Raw genomic sequence first — 26,032 nt, 5'->3', positions numbered from 1 at the left:
TGGGAAAGAGAAATTAAAAACAAGACTATTGACACACTTATTTCACCAACAACCTGCTTATCCTTTGACTTTGAAAGTTCACAGCGGCGCTTGGCTGAGGAACCCCTGCCAGCCGCGCTAAACTGGGATTCGTGTTTCTCTTCTTTGCCTGTGTAAATACCATTCTTCATAGGTTGGGACGATGAACGTAAGTGTCAGGAATTCCTAAATCTACGCAGAACCTCACGCAGCAGTAATTCCATAAAAGGAACTGTGTGTGTTTCTGTTTTTAGGAATAATAAAATCTCCAGTGAGGTAGTTTCTCTAATTGAAAGCCGCCAAGTTAATATAATTAATTACAGCAAAAAAGGGTGGGGGGGAAAATCCTTTCCGGTTTTATTACTTCTTGGCTTTAAGTAGCAAGGATTTACCAGCTGTAAATTCCCAGACAGTATTTTATGGAGGATTACTCAGTGCAATAGGTGCAAGTAGTAAAAAAGTTGTCCTTGGATCTTGCCCCGATTTGCATATTTTAACAAAGCATCTGTTCCCGAAATTGGTGCTCTTCTTGCAAATGCCCTTGATCGAGACAGAAGGTCGTGCAGTTTTCAGATTCTGAAAGTGTCTCCAGGTTCCAGAGTCGACCTTCGGGATTTGCCTTCCAGTCGTCCTGGGTTAAGAGAAGGCTGAGCGCCGGGCGGCAGGGAGAGGGAAGCCGTGGAGCTGGGCTCCCGTCTCGGCCGGGCGGGGACCAGAGCCTGCCTTTGAAGTCGGGGACCTGGGACCGGATGAACCATCCGTGGTTGTTACAAGTGGACGCCTCGGGGTTCAAAGCAGCTCCCAAGAGGGCTGCCAGGTCTTGTCCCAGAGTCCTGGCAGCCGTCAAATGGCCGCAGCCGAGGGGCGTCCTGGAAACCTGTTTATGTCTCAGTATCCAGGCGGCCGGGCCCGTGTTCTCCAGGTTGTGTATGAAGGTCTCTTGGGCTACGTCAGCCAAGCATTGGAACAGCTCAGTGCCCCTGCCTTCCCTCCTGGTTTGATTACTAACAGCTGTAACTGGGGATGACCCGCCCCCCCTTTAATTTGGAGGAGAGGGTGGAAAGTGAGGGAGTGTAAGTTCTTTTACCTGGAATCAGCCGGGACAGAGGCCGTGTTTGAGGAGGGAACCGTGTGCACACACAGCCAGTGCCCGGGACTCGGAGTCTTCCTTCATGTGAGACCTGCAGCCTCGGTCTCGGGGGGCCCAGCTGAGCGGCGGTGCTTGGGGGCGCTTGGGAAGGCGGCCTCCCAGGCGCTGCGGGCGCAGCCCAGGTGCCCCGCGTTGTAGGGCCTGCTGGTGTCTGCTCCTGGAACCCGCAGTGTCCTGATCTGGCCTCTGGGCTCCTGTCAAGTTTTAGGATTTGGAACTGGATCAAAGACCTGGTTGAAAGCCCAAAGCAGTAGGTTTGGATAACTTGGGGTTCTTGTCTTGGGGTCATTAATGCAAAAACTCACAACTTTTGACGTTGGGGAAAGCACGTGTGTCCCCCCCCCCCGGCTGTGCCCGAGGACACATCGCTACATGGAGGTGGATTTGGGGAGTGTCACCAGCTTCGCCTAAAAGAGCGGCCTGCGTGTGACAGTTCTCGGGTGTGACACAGAGACCTTCCTGTGGGCCGGGCTCCCCCAGGGGCACCGAGTGCCTGTCGGCTCTGCAGCCTTTATTTATAAAGTGTGTGCCGCACAGTGGTTTCCTTCCTAAGGTAAAGTCGCTCTTTCCGAGTCTTCCCCTCCCCTGAGCCTTAGCGAGTCCACGGCTGGGCTGGAATCGACTTTTATTCGGATGTGTGGGTTTTGCAGGCCGGGCTGCTGGCCGGCTGAGTGAGCCGGGAGTTTCCCGCGAGTGAAGGTGGCGCTGCCAGGGTCGGACTCGGCGCAGAGGGAGTTAATGGTGGTTGGAACTGCGGCGACTAAAGCGGCTCCCCTTTGGGGTGGAGAACTTTCAGGGAAGCCCTTTGGGAAGGGCTCAGCCCTCGCCCTGTGTGGAGCGGAGTGTGGGGCCTGAGTGGAGGCAGGCGCCCTGAAATGAACTCTGTCCTCGGGACGGGCTCGCCCCCCTTCTCTGTGGGGTGAGGGAGACGCGTAGTCTCCCACAGTGGGTGCGAGAGGAGCCTCTCCCCCGGCGCAGGAGCCTGGCAGACTCTTCCTTCCACGGCGGTTGGGTCCCGAGCCTGGGTCCCGGCCTCCGCTTCAGAAACCATGGGACCCAGAGCTGGGGACCTGCCCCACGGATGTGACAGGTGGGCAGATGGGACCCTGCTTCCCCCTTACCTTGGCCGACTCCAGGGGTAGTTCCTTGGCGATGAAACCTACTGGCTGCTGTCTAGGGTGATGGTGCAGAGAAGGGTCTGGGTGGTGGGAGTGGGCGTGTAGTGGACGTAGCTAGGTGCCCACGCTGGAGCCGGGCTGGTGTTGCTGCCTCAGAGCTAAGTGACCGGCACGGGGACACGTGGGCTCACATAGCTGCGTCTCATCACTCGTGCCTTTGAAATTCCCCATCAGCTTTGCGGCGTGAGGGCCTCGGTCCTCGCCCTGGTGCCCAGGGCACCAGTGAGCAGACCTGTGTGGTTCCTGCCCGGGGCTGGGCTCCGTGTGGGCCCCAGGACACGGGGGGAGCCCGCGGGGTGTGGCCAAGAGGAGCCGCCCGCCGCGTGCAGGGAGCTGCTGGCCCCATCTGCATCCTCGGCGGCCGAGCTGTGGTTTTGAAGACATGTTATTGTGTGTGACTAATATAATTTTCCCAGATTCTAAAAATATAACTGTTTCATTTTTTGTAGCTACCAGTGTAGATTTGGGGTGTGTTATATAGTCGTAAAGTCGATAGGAATCTGTGAGTGCAGGAAAAGATGGGGCCCTCCTGTTTCTGTGGCCCGGCTCCTGCTGGCTCCTGAGATTTGTCACTTGTAAGTTTCTAAGGGCATGAACGGATGCCCCCAGCTTTTAAAAATAGCTTTAACGTAAACACAACATGCACACACTTTCTCCTTCTAGAGAACAGTGTATTCCTTTGGTTGACATTCTGGACTTTGTAATTGTCCGGCTGTGGGAAAGTGAGCCACGTTCTCAGGACTCGGGGTCATGTGTGTAATTTTCTGGCTGGACAGTACTGACCCCCGAGGTCCTCCTGGCCCATCCTTGCAGCTCTCTTGTGGGAAATGGTATGTGTGTGCATGACTGTGTGTGCACTGCATGTGTGCACATGTGACTTCTGTGTGACTGCATTGAGATGGCACATGCGGGACTGTGTGTGCACGTGTGTCTGTACGTGTGAAGACAGGCACACGCAGAGTGAATGGGCTGTGTTGCTGCTGGTGTAGGCGTGGCCGGTGAGCGTGGCCGGTGAGCGTGGCCGGTGAGTCCAGGCGGTGACGGGGTGACTCAGCAGCAGTGCGGATCACTAACGTCGTGAACAGTGTTTTCAGTGTGGTTCTGGCTCTCGGCCCTGTGGCTGCAGCTTGGCCGCCACGGCCGGCAGACCCGACACCGTTGCGAGCTGCCAGCACTGTGTGGGAAACGTGGGTCATCGCTGACGGGCGACAGAAATGCAGCAGCCTCGTCAAGGCGTCCCCTCCGTTGGAGAGAAGACACAATCTAAGATAAACTCACTAAGTGGCTGAGTTCAGGGAGCGGAGTGGTAGCAGCTTTTCCAGTCGCCTCCCGTTTTGCAATTACGCATTTTGCTCCTTGCCTTAGTGACCTCGCCGTGTGATGGGGAGGAGCCTGGTTCTCGTCCCTGAAGGCACCGTCCCCTCACCTGGGTGCCCAGGGAGAGCAGAGAGCCCACGGGGCCCTGGGAACAGGAGGTGCCCTGGGCGCGGACCACGGGGCAGGCGGAGCTGAGGTCCTGGCAGGCGCCCGGCCTGCTGCTCCGTCTCTGAGAGGCCACTTTGCTCCCGGTTACTTGATTAGCGCCCGTCTCCCCCTGCGAGGACAGCTCCCCCTGCTTTGCTCACAAATGAATCAGCAGGAGGCGTTGCCGGGACTGGAAAGGTTTTATTTAAAGAGCCAATAATTTAATTAGTGTCAACCGAGATGGCATCCTTAGCAAGTAGAAGAGGGGGCTGAGGTGTCACTTTTGCCCTTAAAATGTGTCCTCAGAGCTGCCCCCCCGGTGGCCACCGTCACCTCCCATGCATGCATGCACACACGTGTATACACATGCACACACGCTTACATGCACATACATGCGCACATGTGTGCGCCCAGGCTCTGCTCTCCTCGCTGTCTAGAAATCGCCCCTCAGTCAGGCCTCAGATGCCCGCTTCCTTCGTCGCTCCTCAGACTCGCTCACGTTCTTGACTGGAGAAGGGCTGTGGGGTGTCGGCTGAGCGCGCAGCGGGTGACCTGCCGTTTCCTGGCCCCGGTGCCCTCACCTCTGCCCCAGATGGCGCCTGTCCTGAGTTATTTCGGGCTGGCCAGTGGCTGCAGGGCCGTCTCAGCCCCGGAGGGGAGGCCCAGCCCGTGGCGGGGCCGGGGACAGGCTGAGGGCGCTTCCTTTTCAGCCCAGCTAATAGGATTTGCTGGAAAACCCTGCGCGGAGCATTGCAAACCTCTAATTCATAGACTCGGGGCTCCCGCTTAGCCAAGGCCTCCTGGAAAACAATCACAGAAATCAGATTTTGCAAGTTCTCAAAATAACTCGGAGATTGAGAAACCCGCGTCTGCCCGGGGATTTCCAGAAACGCCGGGCCTCCGGGCGGCGTGTGTCCTCCAGGGGGCGGTGTGGCCTCGATGATCTTTTGTCTTGACTTAAAAAATGGCACAAGCTGAAGGTGGGCTGTAAATTAGGAGCAAAACTGAAGGTACAATGAAGGGGCACGTTCATCTCCTCTTTAGATAAAAAGGAGAGAATCAAACTAAGGGATGGAGACTCTCGTTCACAAAACGATGCATATATGTGTGGTTTTCTGCTCTTTTTTTTCATTGAACTAAGGACATTGTGATTTCAGTCCTACGTCAGCATGGGGAGGGCTCAGGCAGCCTGCCTGAGGTTACAGAAACATTTAGTTGATGGGGTTTAGGAAGTTGCTTAAGTGATTAAGTAACATAAAGCACTTCTTTTCACTAAGTGGAACTTTTGAGATTTAACATTTATATAATAGTTTGAACTTGTCATGTTGGACAGACAGAAAATATACATAAATTATACTCATTTATATGTTTACACCCATAAAAAGCTGTAAGATCCCTGTGCCCAACCCTCTGGTGTGGACAAGGTCACTAGCCGGACACACGGCGGCCGACCTGGCCTCCAGGCCCGCGGCCACTGCTCTGCCTGGCAGCTCCGTAACCCGCAGGTACCCGGATGCTGAGCCGGGACTGGCCATGCCCCGATGCGTCCTCACGAGGATGATGTGTGGTCTGAAGCCGTGTTTCCAAAGAAATATGCACAAAATACGATTGTACCCATGGGTCTTAAAGCAAGTTCTTGGTGCCAGTCTTTCGCTAATAAATACCTGTTGTTCAGAAACAGCCGCCTCCATCCCCTTCCTGGAATCTGGGGATCTCCCCCGGAGCAGCCAGAGCGGGTTATATGTTGTGGGCAGGCGCCACCTAGCGGCAGAGGCCGAGCATGGCGCGGGCGCCGCTGCTGGGCTCAGGCCGCTGGTTCCGCACCAAGCAGAGGCCAGTTCCTGTGAAATGGCCTTTGTTCTGCAAGTCAGACACGTGCCTGACTTTAAACCCAGAGACTCTACTAGTAAATCATCTCGGTGTGTTGTGTGTTTTTTTTTTTTTTATAGGGATCTTTCTAATTTCCATGTCAATGCACAGAATTTGGGTTTTGCATTTTTGGATGATTGATTAAGCAGCAGAAAAACTTTGAAGCCACAGGAGGCTCTGTTGTGTGTGTGGTCGTCGTCAGGATGGAGACCCACAGTGTTGCTCCTCTTAAGTCTTTCTTGGCCCCTGATCTCTGAAAACACTCCTTGCGAAGGAGAAAGTAGGCGGTTTAAGTGAAGTGACTTCTCTGTAACGCTGGGTGAGCGACTCCCGTTCCTCAGGGAGACGGGTGATCGGAGGAGGGTGGGAAACAGGCCCGTGTGCCCCCCTCCCCTGCCCTTCTCACCCTTCGCTCCCTTCTTTTCAGCAGTTGCTTGGACTGTTCTTTGTAAGGTTCGATCTCTTTTTACCTGTGTGAGACGGAAATGCTCGTTGATTAAAAGCAGGGCTTGTAAAGTTTTGTTTGATTTCCTTTTCTTTTTGTATTTGCGTTTTTCCCCAAATGGCCAAGTTCCAGTTTGCTGTTAGATTTTGGGGGCAAAAGAAGATGTAAGAGACACACGGTGATATTTAAAATGGACGCGAGTCCCCCCTCCAGCAAGGGCTAGATTTGAAGCAGCCCAGCAGCCTGGTGATGCTCGGGAGGAAGCAGTTAGCTACTCGAGGCCCCTCGACCGTGGCGGGCGGACTGCTGCTCGGGAACTGAAGCCTGTGGGTGGAACTGGGTGTTTGTGTGACCTTTAAAGATGTTGATTCTCTAATCCCTGTGAATAGGAAAGCTTTTGAAAAAATCCTTTCCCAGATTTTAAACTCTAGATTTTCTTGTGTAACGTGGTTACTTTGTTTAGTCAGAAACCCAGTATTTAATTTGTAACCTTTTTCTTGAGAAATCAAAATATGACCCCTAAGCTGCTGAGAGATGTCTGTTTCTGTTAACGTAACTGTAACTATGTTTTCCAAGTTACATTAATGTGTTAATTAGTTAAAGTGGAAACGTGCCTACTGTGTTTGATCATAGAGAAAAATTAGCAAGAACAACTTAGGGAACAAAGTATCTGTTCGTGTGTAAACATTTTGACGTCGGATGACTGTGATTTGGTCCTGTCGTTTTTCTTACAACTTAGACGCCGTTGCTGCTCTTACAGTTCACGTTGCTTGTGTTGCTTGTACATAGTCTTGTCTGTGTTACGTAGGCCAGAGAGCTCTGTTTCCTCATCGCTGAGACTTTATTCTCCTTACCTTTGTCGTTGGCATTGCTTGTGTTATAAGTGACGGGGCTTTTCACACACTCTTCAAGAGAAACTTTGGTGACTGTGGGACTGAACTGTCGATCCTGAGTTATGAGAAGCAGTTTTGTTTTGTTTCTTCTGTTCTTGTGGAGATCACAGCTGTCCTTTGCTGGGAGTGGAGGAGACCATGCTGTTAGTTTCGCTGTGGCGGCGGTGGTGCCTGGTCTGGGAGCACCGGGCGTCCTTGTCTGCTGGAGCCTCAGGGACCTCGAGCCCCTGACCTAGGTCCCTGGGGAGCACGCTTTCCCGGGGCGGCCCTGTGTGTCACTATGGCAGATAGCAAGTTTGCCTGGGTCCAGGCTGATTCCCTTATGTCCGGGAGGGGAATTTCCAGATGCCGCCAGCGGGAGGCGTGGTGGTCAGCGTGGCCTTTGCTTCCCCGCGCAGGAAGCTTCCATCGCGTTTGTAACCGGGGCAGCCGCCTGGACGTGGCAGCCCTGGAGGGGCCCAGCCCCTCCCAGAGCTCCGTGAGCAGCTGGCCAGTCTCGGGCTCTGCCGCCAGCCCGGCGCCCTCTCCATGCCCAGCACCTGGGGTGCCGCTTCTGCCCCTTGTTCTTTTCTGATGAGAAATGGTAACTTCATGTTTTACCTTTGATCCTCAGGGGCAAAGCCACACGGCCGCTGCTTTTCCGGAGATGTGGCTTCGGCTGTGCTCTCCAACGGAGACCAGCGTCTCGGCCTCGGACGTGACCCGTCAGAGCAGGACGCCGGCGGGCCCCGCGCGGAAACCGCAGCCTCCGTGTGCGCCCGCGAGGACCACGGCAGAGCCGCTTCCAGGAGACCAGAGCCGCCGCAGTTTTCTGTGGACTTGAAGATGCCAGCGTGTCACCCCAGGCAGGAGGCCCCCGGCACCAGGGACACTGTGGACTTCCCTTCGAATGCCGGTCGGACTTTTCCGGAAGGAGCAGCCCTGCAGCTCCCTCCCGAGAGCCCCGCCAGCCGCCCCAAAGAGAAGCCCTGTGATTTGCACAAGGAGCCTCCTGGGGGGAGCAAAAGGGCACTGGCCCCGGACCTGATCCCCCTGGACCTCAGCGAGCGCTCGACCCGGGACGACCCCCGCCACAAGGAGCTGGCCTCCTCGCTGCAGGCTGCGCTGGCTGTGCACCCCTGTCCCTACTGCAGCCACAAGACCTACTACCCCGAGGTGCTGTGGATGCACAAGCGGCTGTGGCACCGCGTCAGCTGCAGCTCCGTGGCCCCCCAGTGGACGCAGCCCAACGGTCACAGGAGCATCAGGAACAACTTGGTTTTCCTTGTCCGGAGTGGACGCACGGGCCCCCCGCCTGCCCTTGGGGGCAAAGACTGCCAGCCTCTGCCCATCTCGAGGTTCACGCGCACCCAGGTACCCGGTGGGGTGCCGGGGCCCAAAGGAAGCTCCTCGCCCCTGGGTGGGACCACGAAGGCCACAGGCACGTCTAAGAGCAGGGAGGGCCATTCTGGGGGCCCCTGCGCGCTCTGGGCGGCTGGCTCCGAGGGGCCTCGGCAGACCAAGTCCGGCCATGGCCCTGAGCAGCATGGAGCCCTGGCCCAGCCACCCCTCCCCAGGCCCAAGCAGGAGGCCAGCCCCAGACCGGGGCCCATGGCCAGTGGTGGCTTCAGCAGAAGTGCCACCCCCACGCCCACTGTCATTGCCCGGGCGGGCTCCCAGTCCTCGGCCACCAGCAGGCTGGAGGACAAGCATGTCATCCCCCTGGCGGGGACCGGCCTGGGCCCTCCAAATAAGCACAGTGCCCCGGACCCGCCGAGAGCCAGACTGAGCCCTCAGCCTCAGGGTCAGACGCAGGTGAGAGGGGACAGGGGTTCCCCGCTCCCTCCCCGAGAGCCCCCCTCCAAGGCCAGCCAGGGACCCAGGGGGAATGCAGCCCTGCAGGCCCAGCCCGCCACGCAGGCTGTCAAGCAGGAGCCGGCGTCCGAGGGCCACGAGAAGCGCCTGGACATCCTCAATATCTTTAAGACGTACATTCCAAAGGACCTGGCCAGCCTGTACCAGAGCTGGGGAGCCAGCGGCCCTGCGCCCGAGCACAGAGGTAAGCTGTGCGTCCCTCCTGCCCGCTGCAGCCCCGGCTGGCCCCGGAGTCCCGCTGGGAGCGCCGCCTGCTGACTGGGCACCTACCCTGCACCCCGGGGCTGCCCTCCCTGCACCCTCGCTGGCCCGTAATCCAGCCCCTCCTCCTCCAGGCTGCGGTTGGCAAGAGCAGGCAACAGGTGGCATGGAGGACATTTCTCTTGTTATTTTAAAGTTTTGATAGAGGCTCATTGTCCCTTGTTAAGTGTTATTTTTCTATGTGCACAGTGGAACCTCGGTTCTCCAACCTAATTTGTTCCCCAAGGCTGTTCAAGAATCGCTTGTTAGAAAAACGAAACATTGTTTCCCGATAGAAATAATGTGATTTAATCTGTTCCCAATCCCGATGATTCCCTGCTTTAACCTTTCCTTATTCCCACTACTCTGGAAAATTAGCTTCTGTCATACTTTGCAATTTTTTTTTTTAAACTCTGTCATTCTCACAACTCTCCTTTTCACTTTGCTGCTGTCACTGACCTTAGGGCCCGTGGAGACTCCCTGTACGTATTTAATAATAATGAGCAGCAAAAAAGACCTGAAAAATATTCAGAGCACAGTTCCTGAGATGTTAACGCGAGGTGTAGGGGTAAACTGACTCACGCGCGCGCATTCTCTCCTTTGTAGCCGGAGAGACGCGGGACTGATCAGACAGGTATTAGCATGAAAGGGCTGTCGGGTCGAGAACCGAAGTTTTGTTCGACAGCCAAGACATTTTCCCCGTGAACAACTTGGTCGAGAACCGAATTGTTCAAGATGGGAGTCGTTGGAGAACCGAGGTTTGACTGTATATAATTAATGCATTCATCTACACACATCTGCGGGCCCGCGTTAGTGAGCAGAGTCTTGTAGACCAGGAATGTACCATCTGAAGCTTGGGGAAAGGACTCTTGCTAGTTCTGGAAAAAGTATTAATTACACAGTTACTTCCTTTTCTGTTGGGCCCTCAGTGATGACACCTAACAGTCGGTTTCCACGTGCCCATTGGGTACGATGCCCTTGGTCACGAGTTGAAGGTCGCGCTCACTGCGTACTCGGCACCCTGAGAAACCTGAGTGTTTCCCATGGAAAACAACCCAGATAAACCGACCCCCATGGACATTCGGTCCATCGACGTCCAGGGAGCTGGAAGCACTTGGGGGGGACGTGGTTCAGGGTTGGAGTCGTGCCAGCAAAGAAGCACCCTGAATCCACTGTGAGGGTGCCAGGCGGGCACGTGTGGGTCTGAGTCCCTGCTTTTGTTCTGTGACTTTGGAACCTGCCCAGGTCCAGGGCACCTGACCCACCTGTGTCTGCGAGTGATGCCTTCGGCTCATTTACCCTCGGAGTAAACCTCAGGTGTTTCTCAACTAGGAGAAAACCCAGGGGTTGCCCCGTCTTGGAGATGGTCTGGCGGAGCCCTCAATCCCAGCGGCCTTGGCTCCTGTTCCAAGGGGCGCAGCGCCCTGTGGTCCTGCTCGCAGCCAGCACTTTCTGTGAACTTTCCGGAATGGAGCTGAGGGCCGGACGCCCAGAGATGTCGAGAGGCTTTATGCCCAGTGTTGGTGAGATGCAGGGAGACCCGGTGGCCTGGTTAAGGTTCCCACTCCGTCTCCTGGCAGAGGTGCTCTGGGCCCGTCACGTGCCTGGGCCCACACGCTGGGCAGGTGGTGAAAGAGCTTACAGCTCAGTGCTGTCATAGTTTCCGGTTTCAGTTACATTAAGTGAGTGTGACACTTGGCGGTGGTTCCCAGTCCTGCAGGCCGTTTACTGGGAAATGGAGTAGAGCTATATGGGTCGGACCTTGGGGTGCGATGCTGGCCTCAGGTCTTCAGATTTGGATTTTCTTGGACTCGAAAGTGAGACAGTTTCCCACTGGCCTCCAGGCCCCCACTGCTGGTTCCTTTCCCTCCTTGGAAAGTTTGTTTAGGAGGCTCTGGGGTGTTGAAGGACATGCAGAGCCTGGGTGTGGCCTGGCTGTTGGAGAGGCCACGAGGTCACCGGGTGTAAATGTCCTTGTTCCGGAGACTCCGCCTCTGCTACCTCAGTCCAGGAGGCAGGCGCCTCGTCACGGACACGTCACAGAATGCGCCAGTTTTGGTTTGGTGTCCACTGTGATTGCACCCGCCTCTCCCCGACCCTGTGGGCAGGTGACCTTTGCGCCCTAATCTAATCCTGCTCGAGTCCAAATCACCTTTGAACGTGATTCTCCGAGTCTGTCGGACCCTGAATCTTACTCTGTCTTCCGACGCATTCACGCCGTGTCTCCTCGTGGGGCGTCACCCGCAGAGTGAAGGTCACCCCTTCACGTGCAGGCCCTTGATTGCAGCTGGGCAGGAGGAAACACGGGGAGAGTCTTTCCGAGGTGGAGGAATTCATCCATCGTGTGTCCCTGACGATGTCAGTGCTGCTAGTGAGGTCCTGTGATGTTCTCGGTGACGTTTCCGTTCGCACACAGGACGTTGCTCCCAGGCGATGTCTCCGTGACCTAGGTGTTTTCAGAAATGAAGACGGTTCTCGGACACCTTTCCCCCACACGGGTGTCACTGAAGGATGTTTGCGAAGAGACGATAGTCTGGAAAGGCTGCCGGAGAGGAAGGAGCTACATGGACCTGACACTGTCCCTCCCCCCAGGCTGCCAGCTGACCCCTTAAGGAGGAAGGAAATAGGTTTTCTGTGATCACCCTAAAGTGTGGCGGCCAAGTCTGGAAACATGAATATAATGTGAACGGTTTGTTGATAGAACAGTAGTAAGATAACATCCCTGTCTGCCGGCTGGTGGCCAGCCCGTAGTGTTTGATATTGTGGGTTTTAGAACAAAGATAACAGTGGATAATTCTGGATACAGTAACACACAGGGTCTTATTGGGACTTAAAAATAGTCACTTATCCCAGGGACACAGTAATACGATGACAGGAAAGACTGTGCTTCCTTGGTCTGAGTCTTTCAGACGGGGGGAGCGTCGGACGCGCCCCTGGAAGGCTGGCCGGCCGCCTCACCTCCGAGTCCACCTTGCGCGCACCTCGGGTTCCGGGCCAGGGTGTCAGCCCTGCTGCTCACCAGGGGCCTTCATTTCAGATGAAGTTTGTAACCTGTTGGCTAACTCGGAATTTTGCGGTAGCTTCGGCGTATTGTTATTACTGACCACCAAGGGCAAGGGTCCTTTCTTTAGAAAGTAGAGAGAAAATGATAAGGCGGAACGCATGGAGAAACGCGTCTGTGCGTGTCTGGGCACGTGTTTGTGCCTGAGTGTGTGCACGTGTGTGCATGCGTGCCTGTGTGTGCACACCTATGCGTGTGTGTGTGCTTCCGTGTGCATATGTGTCTGCACTCACGCTGATGTGCCCTTAACTGAGGAGCTAAGAACTGAGTGGAGGAGTCGTTTGGGAGGAAACAGCGGAAAGATCTGCTCAGAGAGAGGGTTGGTGACCTCCCGTCTGAATGTGACTGGGACACGGCCCTGCTGTCTGTCACGACCGTCAGCCCGCGTCCCCCGTAGGCAGAGACTGTATTCAGTCCACCTGGGAACACCAGGTGCCACAGAGGTGGCCAGAGGTGGATTCCACGGGAGCACCTCTGGGTGGGGGAAGGAGTGGGGACCAAGTGCTTCTGAGCTGAGTTCCCTGGACCCAGGTAAGGAAGGAAAGGCTCCCGAAAGACAGCTGCCGAACAAAGCCCGCGGTACAGCCGTTGCCATGCTGCATGTGTGCGCTCGGACTTGGGGACCAGGCTGTGGGCCCCCCAGGAGCCCGCAGGCCCACTCGGGCCCAGGGCGCCTCCGTCAGAAGGGACAGAGCTTTCCCTCCACCGACCTGCTTGGTGAAAACGTGGAAAGGGGCCCTCAGGTGGGGCGGCCGCTGAGTTGCGAGTCACGATTTTCCTGTTTTACGGAGCACAGGGCACCCCACCAACGTTAGCCCCTGGTTTGCCATGAATGAAAGGGGGTGAGCGCTGGTGAAAAATGTCTTGTTCCTTTTGTTCCTGGGCGAGAACCCGGTGGGCAGGTCCTTAAATTCCCCCAAGGCCCCGGTTCCGGACTCGTCCTGTGAGAAGTCGGACGGGGCTGCTGCTGGCTCCCGCCCGGCTGCTCATTCCCCCCACGAACGCTCCCCGCGACGCAAACACGGCTGTGTGTGGTTTTACCGCTGCAGGCGTCTGAGTCGGGAATCTTGACGCGGTTTTTGCTGGTTGGACTGAGATCCCTTTACACAGAAGTCGGGCTCTCGGTCCACAGACAGCTCCCTGAGCCCCGTTTAAAAGCATTGCTTCAGGGGTGACTCCTAGTGAGGAGATTGTGTCTTATTTTCCCATCGGGTTGAGTTTCCGTTGAGCTCGGGGAGGTCTTTGTGGGGCCACCGTGCCGTGGAAATGAGCCTTTTCTTTGGAGAGACCGCAGCGGGGAGGGGTTCAGCCGCGTGAGCACGTGGGCCTCCCTTTCCGGAGCCTCCGTTAGGATCGGAAGGGGTCGCGAGGCCAGTGCTTCAGGCCGGCTTCATTCCCGGGGGTCCCCTGTGGGCTCCGAGGGGCAGCACAGGGCACACAGGTCAGGGCCCCGTGGGTGGGAGGTGGTCGACGGGGGACAGGGGCTTGGCCCAGCATAGGGATGGGGGCTGGGGGATGGGGGATGGGGGACGGGCCGGGCCCCCCCGCCGCCTCCTAGTCCCTGTACCCCGTCCGGCCGCGCAGTGTCGTTCCGATTTGCCTGGCGTGCCGCTCGCGGAGCCTGGGCTGGGCGGGCCTCCAGCTGCTCCGAGCCCGCACGCCTGACAGTGCTGCTCTGGGAAGGGTTTTAATTCCTTGTAACTCACGCTCGCTCGGGGCCCGGGGGTGACTGGCTGTCGGCGGAGCCTGGACGAAGGCTGACAGCCCCCCCAGGGCCTGGGCAGCCCCCACCCGGATGCCTCAGCCGGACTAATGATGGTTTTCTCTCTCCCCCCCCCCCCACCGGCACCCCTTGGCCACCGCCACCCAGGGACGCTCCGGACGCAGGCCCACCAGGGGGACTTCGTCTGTGTGGAGTGCGGGAAGTGCTTCCCGCAGCCCAGCCACCTGCGGGCGCACATGCGGGCTCACTCAGGTAGGCTCCCTGCCCCATCCCCGGCCCCCCGCCCCGCTGTCCTGTGGGCCCTGGCGTGTCCTCTCGGGGGTTCACTCTCCAGTCCTTGGCGTCAGCATGGTCCCTGGGGTGCGGGTGATGCCTCCCCTTCTGTGGTTATGCCCATCCTCTCCCGTGCAGCCCTGAGATGGTGTTTTCTTTGCATTGTGCCCTGTGGTTTAATTTGAGATAAGCCCGTTTGCAAATGTCCCATTTTAATTAGAGTAGACGCCTCCTAAATGAATATGCTAATGGGCTGCGGTGCCTCCAGCGACAGGAAATCAAAGCCGCCTCAGTGAGACACCCGCTGGGTCCGCACCGGCCCCTCAGGAGCCCGTCGTGAGGCCCCAGAGGCTCTTGGGCAGGCGCTGCCCGAGACCCCGTCAGGCGGAGAGCCCTGTGTCACCCACGGGGAGAGGGAGGCTGGCGGGGTTGTCCTCAGAGCTGTGAAGGATCACGCGTGAGCCAGCCTGATGCGAAATGACAGGGGCCAAATGGTAAGTGAGGCAGGAGGAGGGTCCCTTCCCACGTTGGTAATTAACATTGTCAGCCTCGGCTTGCCTCTCGGCCGCGTCTGAATTAAAAAGGGCAGGGGCCCCAGGCGGCATCGCCCTCTCTCTCCGCGAGTGTGGCAGCAAATTGGTCTTTTCCAGCGGCAGGCCGGGCGCTGGTGTCTTTTTCATGAAAGCGCCTGATCTGTAATGGCCCCGATTCCCGGGGCGCCGGAGGCTCCCGTCTGCTCGCTCACGCACCCCTTGTCCCCACAGTGGTGTTTGACTCCAACGGCCTCCGAGGTGCTGACGTCCACGCCGCCTCCACGGATGCCCCCAAACAAGTAGGTCTTCTGACGGGAGTGGTGGGAGGCTGGGGTGGCGGGGAGGTAGCGGGAACGTGAGCCACGGCGCTCGTCACGGAGCCACAGGGCTCTCGCGGGACAAGTGTTCAGGCCCCTTCACCCCGCAGACGTCTGCCCGGGGCCGGACGTGGAGCCCGGCCTGCAGGACCACCCAGCCCCCGGCGGCTGGAAACCGGGAGGGTGGTTCCAGCTGCTCACGGTCTTGGAGAGACGGGTGGGGACCGGAGACCCCAGGCGTTCACACTCTCACCCCGGGTGTTTTTATGTGTATTTTCATGAGAAGAGATTATGCTCAGTCTCCTCTCTCCAGAGCTGTTTTTTCTCCATGTCCTGCGCGTCACACACAGCCGTGGCCCTGCACATGTGGCCTGTGTACGCGCACCGTTCAGTGTCCGCACAGCCCGGCGGACTCGCGGAACCGGCGCATGGGGACTGCGAGCCTCGCCCTGCAGCGGGGACACATCTGCCACTGTCGCTGTCCCTCAGGTCATCGTGGTTCCAGGGCTCCCCTTCCCTTTGTCCCTCCTACAGCACGTCGCCGCCGCCTCCCCACCTCCCACCAGCATCTTCTGTCGGGTTCTTGCCCTAGAACATCCGTAAGTGCAGACGCTCCGCTGTGGGTGCGTTTATACCAGGTGGACATCAGGCCTCCGGGTGGTGAGGCGGAGTTAGGGTGCCCCGCCTGGCGAACGTACCCCTTGGAGGGACCCTGCTTGCTGACGAGGGCGATGGGGACGTCGGAGGGACCCTGGGCACCCCCTGGTCTGTCTCTGGGAGAGAATGGTGAGAGGCGACGTGGCCTTGCCCAGGGCCTCCTGTGAATTAGTGATCACCCTTCCCTAGGACAGACGTTACCTGGCCGGCGACTTCCTTTGTGTATGTTTATTTTTATTGCACGTTTAGAATTCCTGTTGTTGTCCAAGGCCTGTCTTCCTGTGTCATTGACAAGATGCTTTGCTGTCTGTTACCTTGTTTTACTAAGTGACTTTGCTCTCGATAAAAACCATAGTTTCAGAATGTCAAGTAGTTATTCCGCGATGCTGCTGTGACAATCCATGAAATAACAGCCCCGCTGAATGCGGAATTAGAAGACTCCCGGACACGGGTGACCTCGGCCGCACGCCCGGGCCTTCTTAACAGAAATCAGCCCCTGTGACAAGAGCCACCAGTGCGCCTGTGGGCGCGTCCCAGGGAGGTCGCGCCGTAATTGGAGAATTACACAGTGAGACCCCCCCCCCCCCAGTCAGGCCTCAGGGTCCTGCGCGCACCGGCGACCCGTTAAGTCCACCCGAGACGCGGCTTTTCCACGTGTGTGTGACGGGCGGGAGCCCGGGCAGATGTGACTAGCGCAGGGAGCGTCTCGGGGACGCGCATCCGTCCGGCTGCCGCTTATTGATTCTGCCGGAGCCTCTCCCGTGCTTCTGTGGTGGGGAGAAGAGCCCGGCCACGCCAGCCGCCCCACTGCGTGTTGACTGTTTCTGTGTCCGCACAGCTTTGCAGGGAATTGGCAACATGTTACTCAGCCTGGAGCTGCGGGAGAAACGATTACATTGTATCGCTGTCTGGTGCTCGGCCCGCGGAGCTCCGGAGGCTGAGCCCTGCTGGAGGCCCTCGGCGGCCAGCTGACCCGTCTCAGGCCGGCGGCCACTCAGGCCGGCGACGCGCACGCTGAGCTGGGTTCACGGCCTCCCACGCGGGGAGCTGGCGCGCTCGCCGCTGTGTCCCGGTCCTTCCGTGCGTGGGAGGCAGCGGTTGGCTGGTCTCGGGACGTGTCCGGTTCTCCAAGGAAACGCCGTTTTCCTGACCGCGCGTGGGGTTGAAGTGCCTGCCCGGCTGCCTGAGCCGGACGACGCCAGGGGAGGGTCAGCCTTGGGCTGCGTCCCTCCCCGCAGCTCCCACGGTTTGCCGACGCCGCGGCTGCTGAGGGCACGTCTTAGGTTCAGAGCGCAGCTCTGTGGCTGTTTGTGTCCGGGACAGGACGCCTTGTCGCCCAGGCCTTTTTTCGTGGTTAGTGTGCGTGAGCAGCATTAACTCGTGAATGTTTAAATCGGATTCTTTCCCTGGGGGCTTTAGAAGCTGTGGCTTATGGGCTTAAAAACAAACAAACATATAACACCGTGTATTCCTGCAGAAATTACTGGGTGACTCCTAACATTGACGGACTTTCATAGAGACACACGCTAGATGCCAAATTACGCAATTGAAACGATGTTTGGGAATCCAGTTTTACAGGAATCGCTTATTCACTCACTAACATTATTTCTTGAGTACCTGCGATGTGATGTGCCAGGCTCTGTAATATTGGGGTGACAATTAGACGTTGGGGAGACGTCCTTTTTCCTAGCTTTTACGGCTTTTAAGGTCATTGGGTGGTTCAGACAAGGAGACGCGACGAGCGTCCCAGAGCCTGGACTCTGGATGGCCGTGCGGGGGTCAGAAGTGGGACAGGAGCCCTGGCTGGTGTGGCTCAGTGGTTAGAGCGTCGGCCTGCAGACGAGGGGCCGTGGGCTTGATTCCCAGTCAAGGTTCGTTCCCTGCCCCAGCTGGAGCATGTGTGGGAGGCAACCAATTGATGTTTCTCTCTCTCTCCCCCTCCCTCCCTCCCTTCCACTTTCTCTAAAGAAAAAATAACCAGTGGAAAGATATTGGCAGGGAAGGATTAACAACAACAAAAGCCAAGAATGATTAAGGTTAAGAAAATGCCTCAATAATTATAAAAATTTTAAAAAAACATTTAAAAAAAAAAGTGGTACAGGAGCTGGAGGGACCCAGGTGTTGGTCCCTGTGCTGAAGTGCGTGGGTTTCGCCCGAGGGCAGAGCCAAGCCCCGAGCCGGGGCACCGTCCTCGCTGTCGGGTTTGGAAGGATGTCGGTGGAGGTGGTTCTGGACGGTCGGCGGAGCACAGCTGTGCAGGAGCTTGGGGATCCCAGTGAGGGAGAGGCGGCCGGTTTGGGGTGGGGCCCTGGGGCCCAGCCGTGGAGCCTGTGGCGCAGTCGGTGTCTGCGCTCCGGGGTCGCATCCTCGCGCGTTGCTGTGAAAGGGCTGGTGCCCTGGAGGTGAGGCTCCGTCTTTACGTGGAGCATCTGTAGCTGTGGGGGTCATTCTTCCAGTTCTTGGCATGAAGGCACTTGTTTTTCTTTTTTTAAAATATATTTTAACATCGATTTGAGAGAGAGAGAGGAAGGGAGGGGGGGAGAGAGAGAAACATCCGTGAGAAACATCCACCACCTGCCTCCCGCACGCCCCTCACTGGGGATCGAGCCCGCGACCCGGGCCTGCGCCCTGGCCGGGAATCGGACGGTGACCGTCCAGTTCACGGGTTGATGTTCGCGGAGCCACACGGGTTTTGACGATAATTCTGATCACAAAGGTAGCTAAGAGTCCTAGCAAAATTCTGCACGTGGGGAGCAGTTTGTGCCCATTGTCGCTTTGCAGATGCTCTGTCGTGTGCTTGGCACGATCGATTTCTAGTCATCAATATTCATCGTTAGAAGATATTTTGAAAATAATATGCTGAAAAGTGGGTGTCATTGTCCTATGACATTCAGAAAAACCCAAAAAACTAGAAGGGCTTTCTCAGTGTTGTGGAGAAGTGGTTTTTCCGGTATATGGTTGTGAAACATTAGAAATTAAAGTTTAAAACCAAGAAGCGTTAACCCTCTCTCCCTACCCCCCGGTCTGGGCATTTAAAAGACCAGACTGATTTTTTTGCTGAAATAAGAAAATGAGTTTTATTGAGATTCTTGGTCAAAGTTTAAAGACTGTGATTAATAGTTTATTTCTTATTATTCTAAGTGTTTAAAACAGTTAAGCTGCAGAAATAATTCCAGTAACCTAACAGGAAGCGAGGAAACGGTGGCGGCCTGACTTGTTTCAGCCGCGGCTGTTACAGCTCCGGCGACGGGCCTCCCGTAGGTCGGGGCCTTCGGACGTGGGCGCGGCCTCCCTTCAGCGTCGCCGGGAGGTCCTCCCCCAGGCCCAGGTCCGCAATTCAGCTCATTTCTCTCGGCTTTATTTCTGTTGCTACTTCTCGTTAATCTTCACCCGCTCGGGTCAGACGGACCGCATGGGGCTGTGCTGCGCTCTGCGTGGCCCCCACGTCCAGCCCGGCTCCGGAACTGTCCCCGCGTGTGCATCTGGTTTGTGCTACAGAATTTTGCTTTTCTGAGCCCTCCCGGCCCCGTCTTGCCACCGGGTTGGCCGTTTCCCCGGAGCGGGTGCTGCTCTCACGGAGACAGAGGAGTCTGACCGTCTAGGTTGCAGGGAAGGCTCGTCTGAAGCTGCTTCTGGGAGGCAGGACAGTGTGTTTAAAACGCCCTGCCCGGCCGGGCGTGGCTCAGCGGTTGAGCGTCGACCTGGGATCCAGGCGATCGGGGTTCCATTCCCGGTCAGGGCACATGCCCGGGTTGCAGGCTCGATCAATGACTCATCATTGCTGTTTCTCTCTCCCTCTCCTTTCCTTTCTCTGAAATCAATAAAGATATATTTAAAAAAAAATAAAAAATAAAAAAATAAAACACGTCTCCTCGAGGTTAGGGAGCTGCAGCTAACGTCGGGGTCTCTGCCGAGCCCTCAAGGTTGCTCCCTGGAGGTCACGTTCTTGGGTGTGGGTACGAAAATTCACAGCAAAGACGCACTTAGAGGCCAAAAGGCGGAAATGAGCTCTTCTGTTCTCTCCTTTTCTCACCCAGGGGAGAGACCATTCTAACCCGGACGCCGTCCAGACAGTGCCTCTCAGAAAGGGGACCTAGAGCCACGCTTCCAGCGACCCCGGTGCCCCCGACGGCCCTTAGCAGCCCCCTCCTGGACGTCCCGGCGGAGACTGACCACCACGCGCGGACGAGCCGCTGAGCCCTCCCACCGACACCCGTGGGGCGAGGCCTCTCCCGGCCGGACACTTAGAAATAAATGAAGATGCTGATCTCTGGAATTCCGTGTAGAGACCCCGCATGCATCCGTGTGCTCACCGATGTGACCCCACATTTCCTGCGATGAACGGTGGCGCTGGCGGGCACTGGGGCGCGCACGCGTGTGCGCTGCTCACGACCGAGTTGGAGACACTGGAAAAGAGCTGCTGGTGCAGCGAAGCCCCCGGGGAGGGCGGGCAGTCAGGCGGGGTGGAGCTCGACAGTGTTACTGCTACACGTCCTATCCAGCTGGTATTTAAGTCACGAAGGGGACAGGAAGGAGGGGGCGCGGTGCTGTGCACACCAGGCGGGCGGGTGGGTGAGACCCTCGCCGGTCCACGGTGCGGTCGCCTCCCCGGGGGCCCTTTGCATCCCTGTGGCCCCTTTCGCGCCCCCCACCCCCCCAGGGTGGCGGGTGTGGGAGTCGGCCGTGGGGACGTTTCTGTTCTGCGTCCGGAACGGAGCGAGTTGAACACTAAGGAAGCGGCTTCTGTGTTTATTCTCAGGACCTCTTGGTACAGGGCTACATTCTGCAAACTGCTCACAGAGGAAGGCTGCCCGTCAGTCTTAACAAGTGACCTGGCCACTGTGTCCCTCCCGGTCCGGCCGTTATAGTCACGCAGGAGAGCCCTGGGCAGACTTGGGGACCCTGATCCCCAGGAGCTGGTGCTCTGGAACCTTCCCCCCCTTTCTCCCCCCCCGCCCCCCCCCAGCGAGTAGGCGTGTTTTCTTCCTGGGCCTGGGGCTCTCCACAGGACGGCACCTTTGTCCCCAGAGCGTGGAGGTCCCCAGGCCCCTGGTGCGGGCGGCGGCTCTATATACCTCTTCCTCAGTCATGCAAATGCAAGTTTTTGTGGTGGGGTTGAGGCCCCGGCAAAGGATCTTCAGCCCCGCAGTGTCCGCGGTGAGATCCTGTTCCACAGGCAGATGTTTTCTCCTGGCCCCGCGGGGCGGGCGGCACCTCTGAGAGCCTCAGAGCTTTGCACATAGGATTTTATGCATTATCAGAAAAACTGCTGCCTTGAATGACAATGTTCTGTGAAATTTTTCGCAAAAGCTTTACTAGGTTTTTTTTAATTGTGAAATTTTGTAAAGGCAGGAAGCGGATTATAAACGAGCATGTGAGATATATTTTTCAAAAAAGCAATAATTTTACATGTACAGAAATTACCCTTAATCTTTAATACTGGTGAGAGCGACAGTTTACTTCATACCGTGATGGACTAGCGCAGTTTTTGTAGAAAATGGGCTTCTGATACAAAGATGTGTTTAAACACCCCCCCCCCGAAGTGTGGTTTCCTTGTTCTAATGATTTGTTGGATTATTATATTATTATTATTGTTATTGTTATTAGTTAGTGTTTGGTTCTGGATTCTACTTGTTACTGAATTTAAATTACTTGACGGTTCAGGTTACTTTGTGACACTTGGAAAGAATGCAATGTAACCGGCTAGCTTATATACACATATATACATGCACACACGTATGCACACACGTATGTGTGTGTATATCTAATTTTTTACTTGCTTTTCCTGACATCTTACACCGGGTGCATCCCAGGACGACCTGTCCTGTTGGTGGGATTGGGAAAATCCTTGCAGACGTGGTTCAGTGACTGCCACCGGCCGTTTCCCTAAAGTTCTTTTGAGCAAAGTTGCAGATACATTCCTCTGTTCACCTTAGAAACCGCGAGGCCTTTCTGTTCTGATCGTTTCCCCGCAGCGATCCTTTCATTTCTCTGACTTTCTGTTTCTCGGCTGAAAGTGAATGGCCAGTGACAGTTTGGGGGACACACAGGGGCTAGCGACTCAGTCCCGGTCTGTTTCTCTGTGTTTGTCATTAAAATAATTTCTGTACCCAAAGTGACACGGAGGTGTCGTGTCCCTTCTTACTGTCTGAAAGCAGCATCAGGAGCCACCCGGCACCCGGAGCCGGATGTGTCTTCTGGGAGGTGCCTCCCCGGGGAGCCTGGTGGGCGGAGGGGTGGTTACGGGCCGCGGGCAGAGGGTGCAGCCGGGTCAGTGCAGGTGGTCACAGCTGCACAGCGTAGAAGTCGGGTTCCACCGAGTTAACAGCCGGGAGGGGACCCCCGAGAACGCCACCCTCCCACACACCGCGTCCCGGCCCCACTGCGGTTTCTCCTGTGGTCCTCGGTATTGTATCGGTTCGTTAGCGCCCGTCCCCGTCAGCCCTGCCGTAGTAGTCGACACGACTTGTGTTCTCTTATTTATTTAGCCGATGTGCTTTGATTTCGCTTCTGTCCGAGCGGTGGTTCTGTGCGGCCTCCTGTGAGGCTCCTCTGACTGTTTCAGACTTTCTACTACCTCTGGCGATCTGCTGTTTCCTCGATCTGCACGGGACTCCGCAGCGTCGGCGTCCGACGTGACTTGGACAATGAAGGGTTCGGCCGTCCGCTCGCGGCTCCTCCGTGTGTGCCCCCGGCCCGCCTGGGCTCCCGGGCGGTTCCTGGCCCTGCGGCTGCGCTCACCCCGCTTCCCTGGCTCCCGTCGCCTGCCCGTGGTCGCGTTCAGAGAACACGTAGGTGACGAGCTCACAGACGTCTTCCAGGCCACTCACTCCTGCTCCCCAGTGTGAAGAACGAACATTTACAGGGAAGACTCTGCTGCGGGTCACCGTCTCCGGGCAGCGGACCCGCTGTCCGGGCACTTTTCCGCCTGGCTCCCGGGCATGCTTAGGGCCGCCTCGGGGACAGGTTTCGCCTTGGTCAGAACACAACACACGTTTTCAGGCCACATGGGTTTTGCCTTTTTGGTTTTGGAAAGTATCAGATGCTTTAAGGGGTCTCCCCCATAGTTATTTATTTTTTGAACCGAGAGGGAGACAGGCTTCCTGAGGTTTCTCACGGCGATTCCCCTGGGCATCGGCCTGTGGCCACCCGGTGAGAGGAGGGAGGCTGATCTTAGCCAGCCTGGCCACTCCACCCACGGGGTCCCTGACATCCCACCAACAGCCACGCACGGACACGTGCCCGGGCCTCGTAACTCGGCACACCTTCGAGTGGACTTCGGGGTGCAGCAGGGAGCAGGCTGCACTCCCTGGGGTGCCGGCCCTGGGAGCTTCCCGGTTCTTGACACCAATAGAGTGCAGCTCGGAGGACGAGCGTCTCCTGCATCACGGGTGAGAGGTGTCCTTCCCGGCACCTGCCGCGCGCTCACGGCCAGGCGCTCTCTGCCACATTCCTTCTCGAACCCCCGCCCCGCGCCCTCTCCCCCACGAGAGGCGTCAGAACGCAGGGAAGGGACCGCGCCTCTGCCCGGCTGCCTTTCCCTCTGCGTGTCGGCCGGGCGGGAGCGCGCCTGTTGGTTTACGGCTTTTAGCTTTGCCGAGTTCTAATCGCAGGAGGTTTAATTCACTGAACGAAGAAAGGAAACAGTGACAGGCGGGGCTTCGGGGGGGCTCCCACGCACGCAGAGCCCCGCGTGCCCTGTGCCCTGTGCGTGACCGGGGGAGGCTCTTCGCCCTTCGTCAGTCTTGCTAATTATCCTTTGAGGCAGCAAAATGCAAAAGACCATAGAATTTGTATTTCTTTTTTTAAATGCAATTTATAACATTATATTTTGTACTCTTTATATTAGAATTTGTAACTAGAGTGATGTATTTAACTCTATTTCTGAAAAAAAAAAAATTCAATGTTTCAGCTGTGTGATAAAATATTTAGATAAAACATATCCGTTCTATTGGAATTTGAAATCAATAAAAACATCTTGGCGTTCTTGAGATTTGTTAGACCCTCGCTGCTTCAGGAGGCGGTTTACGTCCTCGGGCGGCCGCTGTGGTCTGTGGTTCTTTGTTTGCTGGCTGGACACGCACCGGAGGGATGGGGTCCCTGTTATTTAAGCAGACGCGCCTTTGGGGTGCTGCTCAGCTAGTTCACCGAGGGGGGTGCCAAGGTGGCCGGAGTGTTTTTTCGTCTTCTGTGGACTCAGGATATACACACACTTTAAAAATGTTTTTGGGGTGACCTCCCTTCCCCGGCCCAGCTCCTGTTCCCCACACCAGCCCACACGCGGCTATCACGCTGACCGATGACAAACTGTCCAAACCCGGGGCCGCGGGCGGGGCCCCAGTCACCCCGGTTTGCGGAGCAGGTGGCAGAAACCGTACTGGAGGCCTCGGGCGAGCTAACAGAATTTTAATTTAAACATGAAATGTACGTAAGAGGAATTCCTAGGCCTGGGCGGGCCACGCGGCGGCCTTCTCGGGGCTCCCCCTGCAGGCAGGGCGAGGCGGCACCGACCCAGCGCTCGCCCTGGGCTCCGGGCTCTGAGGAGCTTTGTCCCCACTTCTCCAGAACCTTCCATCCTGAACTCGCCCCTCCCGCCACTAGGTGGCAGGCAGCAGTCACGTGAGCGCAGAGCGGCGCCGGTTTTGAATTCACGCACTTTATTCGTGAACACGGTCAGCAAACACTGCGCACCTGCTGCCGGCCGGGCAGGCGGGCCTGCTGCCTGCTAGGGGCCACCGGGGTGACGGGCGAGGGAGGGCGCTCGGGGCACAGGGTCCCTGGCGCAGGCCGGCCACGGCATTCCTCCCCCCCGGACGGGAGCACCTGCGGCGTGGCCCTGGGCGCCAGGCACCTGGGACGGTGGGTTCGTCAGACACCAAGGCCCCCCCTCAGGGCTTCCCCTTCTCCCGGGGACGCAGGCCGGTCAGATGAACGAATACAGGCAGCAGCCTCAGGAGGGGACGAGCAGTGGGCAGAAGAAACGTCGAAGGTCAGTGAGTCAACTCCAAGGGCTCCCTAGATTTTCAAGTCGAAGTATCTAGATAAGAGCTTGACAGTAAGTCCCTCTACAAATACGATTCCACTAATGCTAGAGATACTCCTGGTTTTGGGAAAGACTCATATCTGATAGTTTTGGTTGTCACTTGAAAATGCTGCTGAAGCCCCGTTAAACCCTGTTTTTCTCTATTCTGGTAAAAAAAAACAAAAACGCAATGTCGATGTCCCAGGACGTGGGCCGTGCGTTGTGAATAAAAATCCCTGACAAGACATTCGTGCCTCTGGGACCCTCTTTCCTGAGCGCTTTGCTCAGCTCGCTGGCTCCATTCAGTGCTCAGCTCACCTGCCCTCGCAGAGGGGCCTCCGCCCCATCTTATCTAAGATGCAGCCGCCAAAATTCTCTGTCGCAACTCACCTGTTTCTCTTCATAGCACTTACCACACAGCACCGTGTGTCATGTCCGCGTGTGTACATGTATGTGCGTGCATGTGTATATATGGGTGCTCTTCTTGTCTCCCACACCAGGGTGTCTTTCTCTATTTTTCATGGATCTGCAAGTTTATTAGAGTAGGTCTGTCCTTTCTCTCAATTATCTTCTCTATGACCATCTTCAGAGGCAGGGATTCTGTCCAGGGTGTGGTGAGGCCCTGATGATGTCACCACCACCCCCGTCCTGACCACCACCACCCAGCACCACCCACCATCACCCCCACCCACCACCACCGACCATCACCATCACCATCACCACCACCACCCAGCACCACCCAGCACCACCATCACCACCCACCATCACCACCACCCACCATCACCCACCATCACCACCATCACCACCACCCACCATGACCCACCCAGCACCACCCAGCACCACCCACCACCTCCCACCATCACCTTCACCGTGGTGGGAAACAATCTGAAGACGAAACCCCTTGCTCTTGGCTCTCTGCTGGCTCAGCCAAAGGGAACCTTCCAAGCCGTCTTCCCTGACTGCCGGCCCGTCTCCAGCCCACAGACGCCACCTTCGTGTTCTTCGGGGAGAAGCATGGGAAGGAAAAGCCTGGGCCCTGTTACTGCTCAAACTCTTTCTCTTTTGAAAAATGATCCTTTTATAGGTTTGTCTTGGCAGCAACACCCAAACTGTGCAAGTGATTTGGGGGAAAAAAAGAAAATGGGCATTTCCCGTAATCCGGTTTGAGACGTGATCTGACACCCGCCTGCTTTCAATCGCCTGGGCTTCACCATAGAGACGAGGTTCATGGAAGAAAGGCCCTCACGTGGGGACGTGTCGTCCCAATGGCTTCAACAATGGCTGGAACCTCTGCTGTCACCTGCTGCGCCCGGGTTCTGGGGAGAGGGAGGGACA

The 26,032-nt window shown here is 56.8% G+C and overlaps 1 protein-coding gene across 5 annotated transcripts in view; it reads left to right on the top strand.

The window, feature by feature from the left end:
- The window catches only part of ZNF516 (zinc finger protein 516), a 70,818-nt gene extending 47,152 nt beyond the window's left edge, over positions 1–23,666 (top strand). For all 5 annotated transcript variants that reach the window (XM_087818911.1, XM_087818914.1, XM_087818913.1 and 2 more), the window contains exons 3-6: positions 7,631–9,055; positions 14,043–14,147; positions 14,933–15,000; positions 19,713–23,666. In XM_087818911.1, coding sequence (XP_087675037.1) covers positions 7,631–9,055; positions 14,043–14,147; positions 14,933–15,000; positions 19,713–19,772 — 1,658 coding nt within the window. In that variant the 3' untranslated portion in view covers positions 19,773–23,666. The remainder of the gene's footprint in view (positions 1–7,630; positions 9,056–14,042; positions 14,148–14,932; positions 15,001–19,712) is intronic.
- Positions 23,667–26,032: the final 2,366 nt, after the last annotated feature.

The sequence above is a fragment of the Miniopterus natalensis genome, chromosome 7 (genome assembly GCF_054644295.1).
Source record: "Miniopterus natalensis isolate mMinNat1 chromosome 7, mMinNat1.hap1, whole genome shotgun sequence".
NCBI lineage: Eukaryota > Metazoa > Chordata > Mammalia > Chiroptera > Miniopteridae > Miniopterus > Miniopterus natalensis.
The sequence above is the reverse complement of the archived record's forward strand: the minus strand, read 5'-3'. Positions and strand labels throughout refer to the sequence as shown.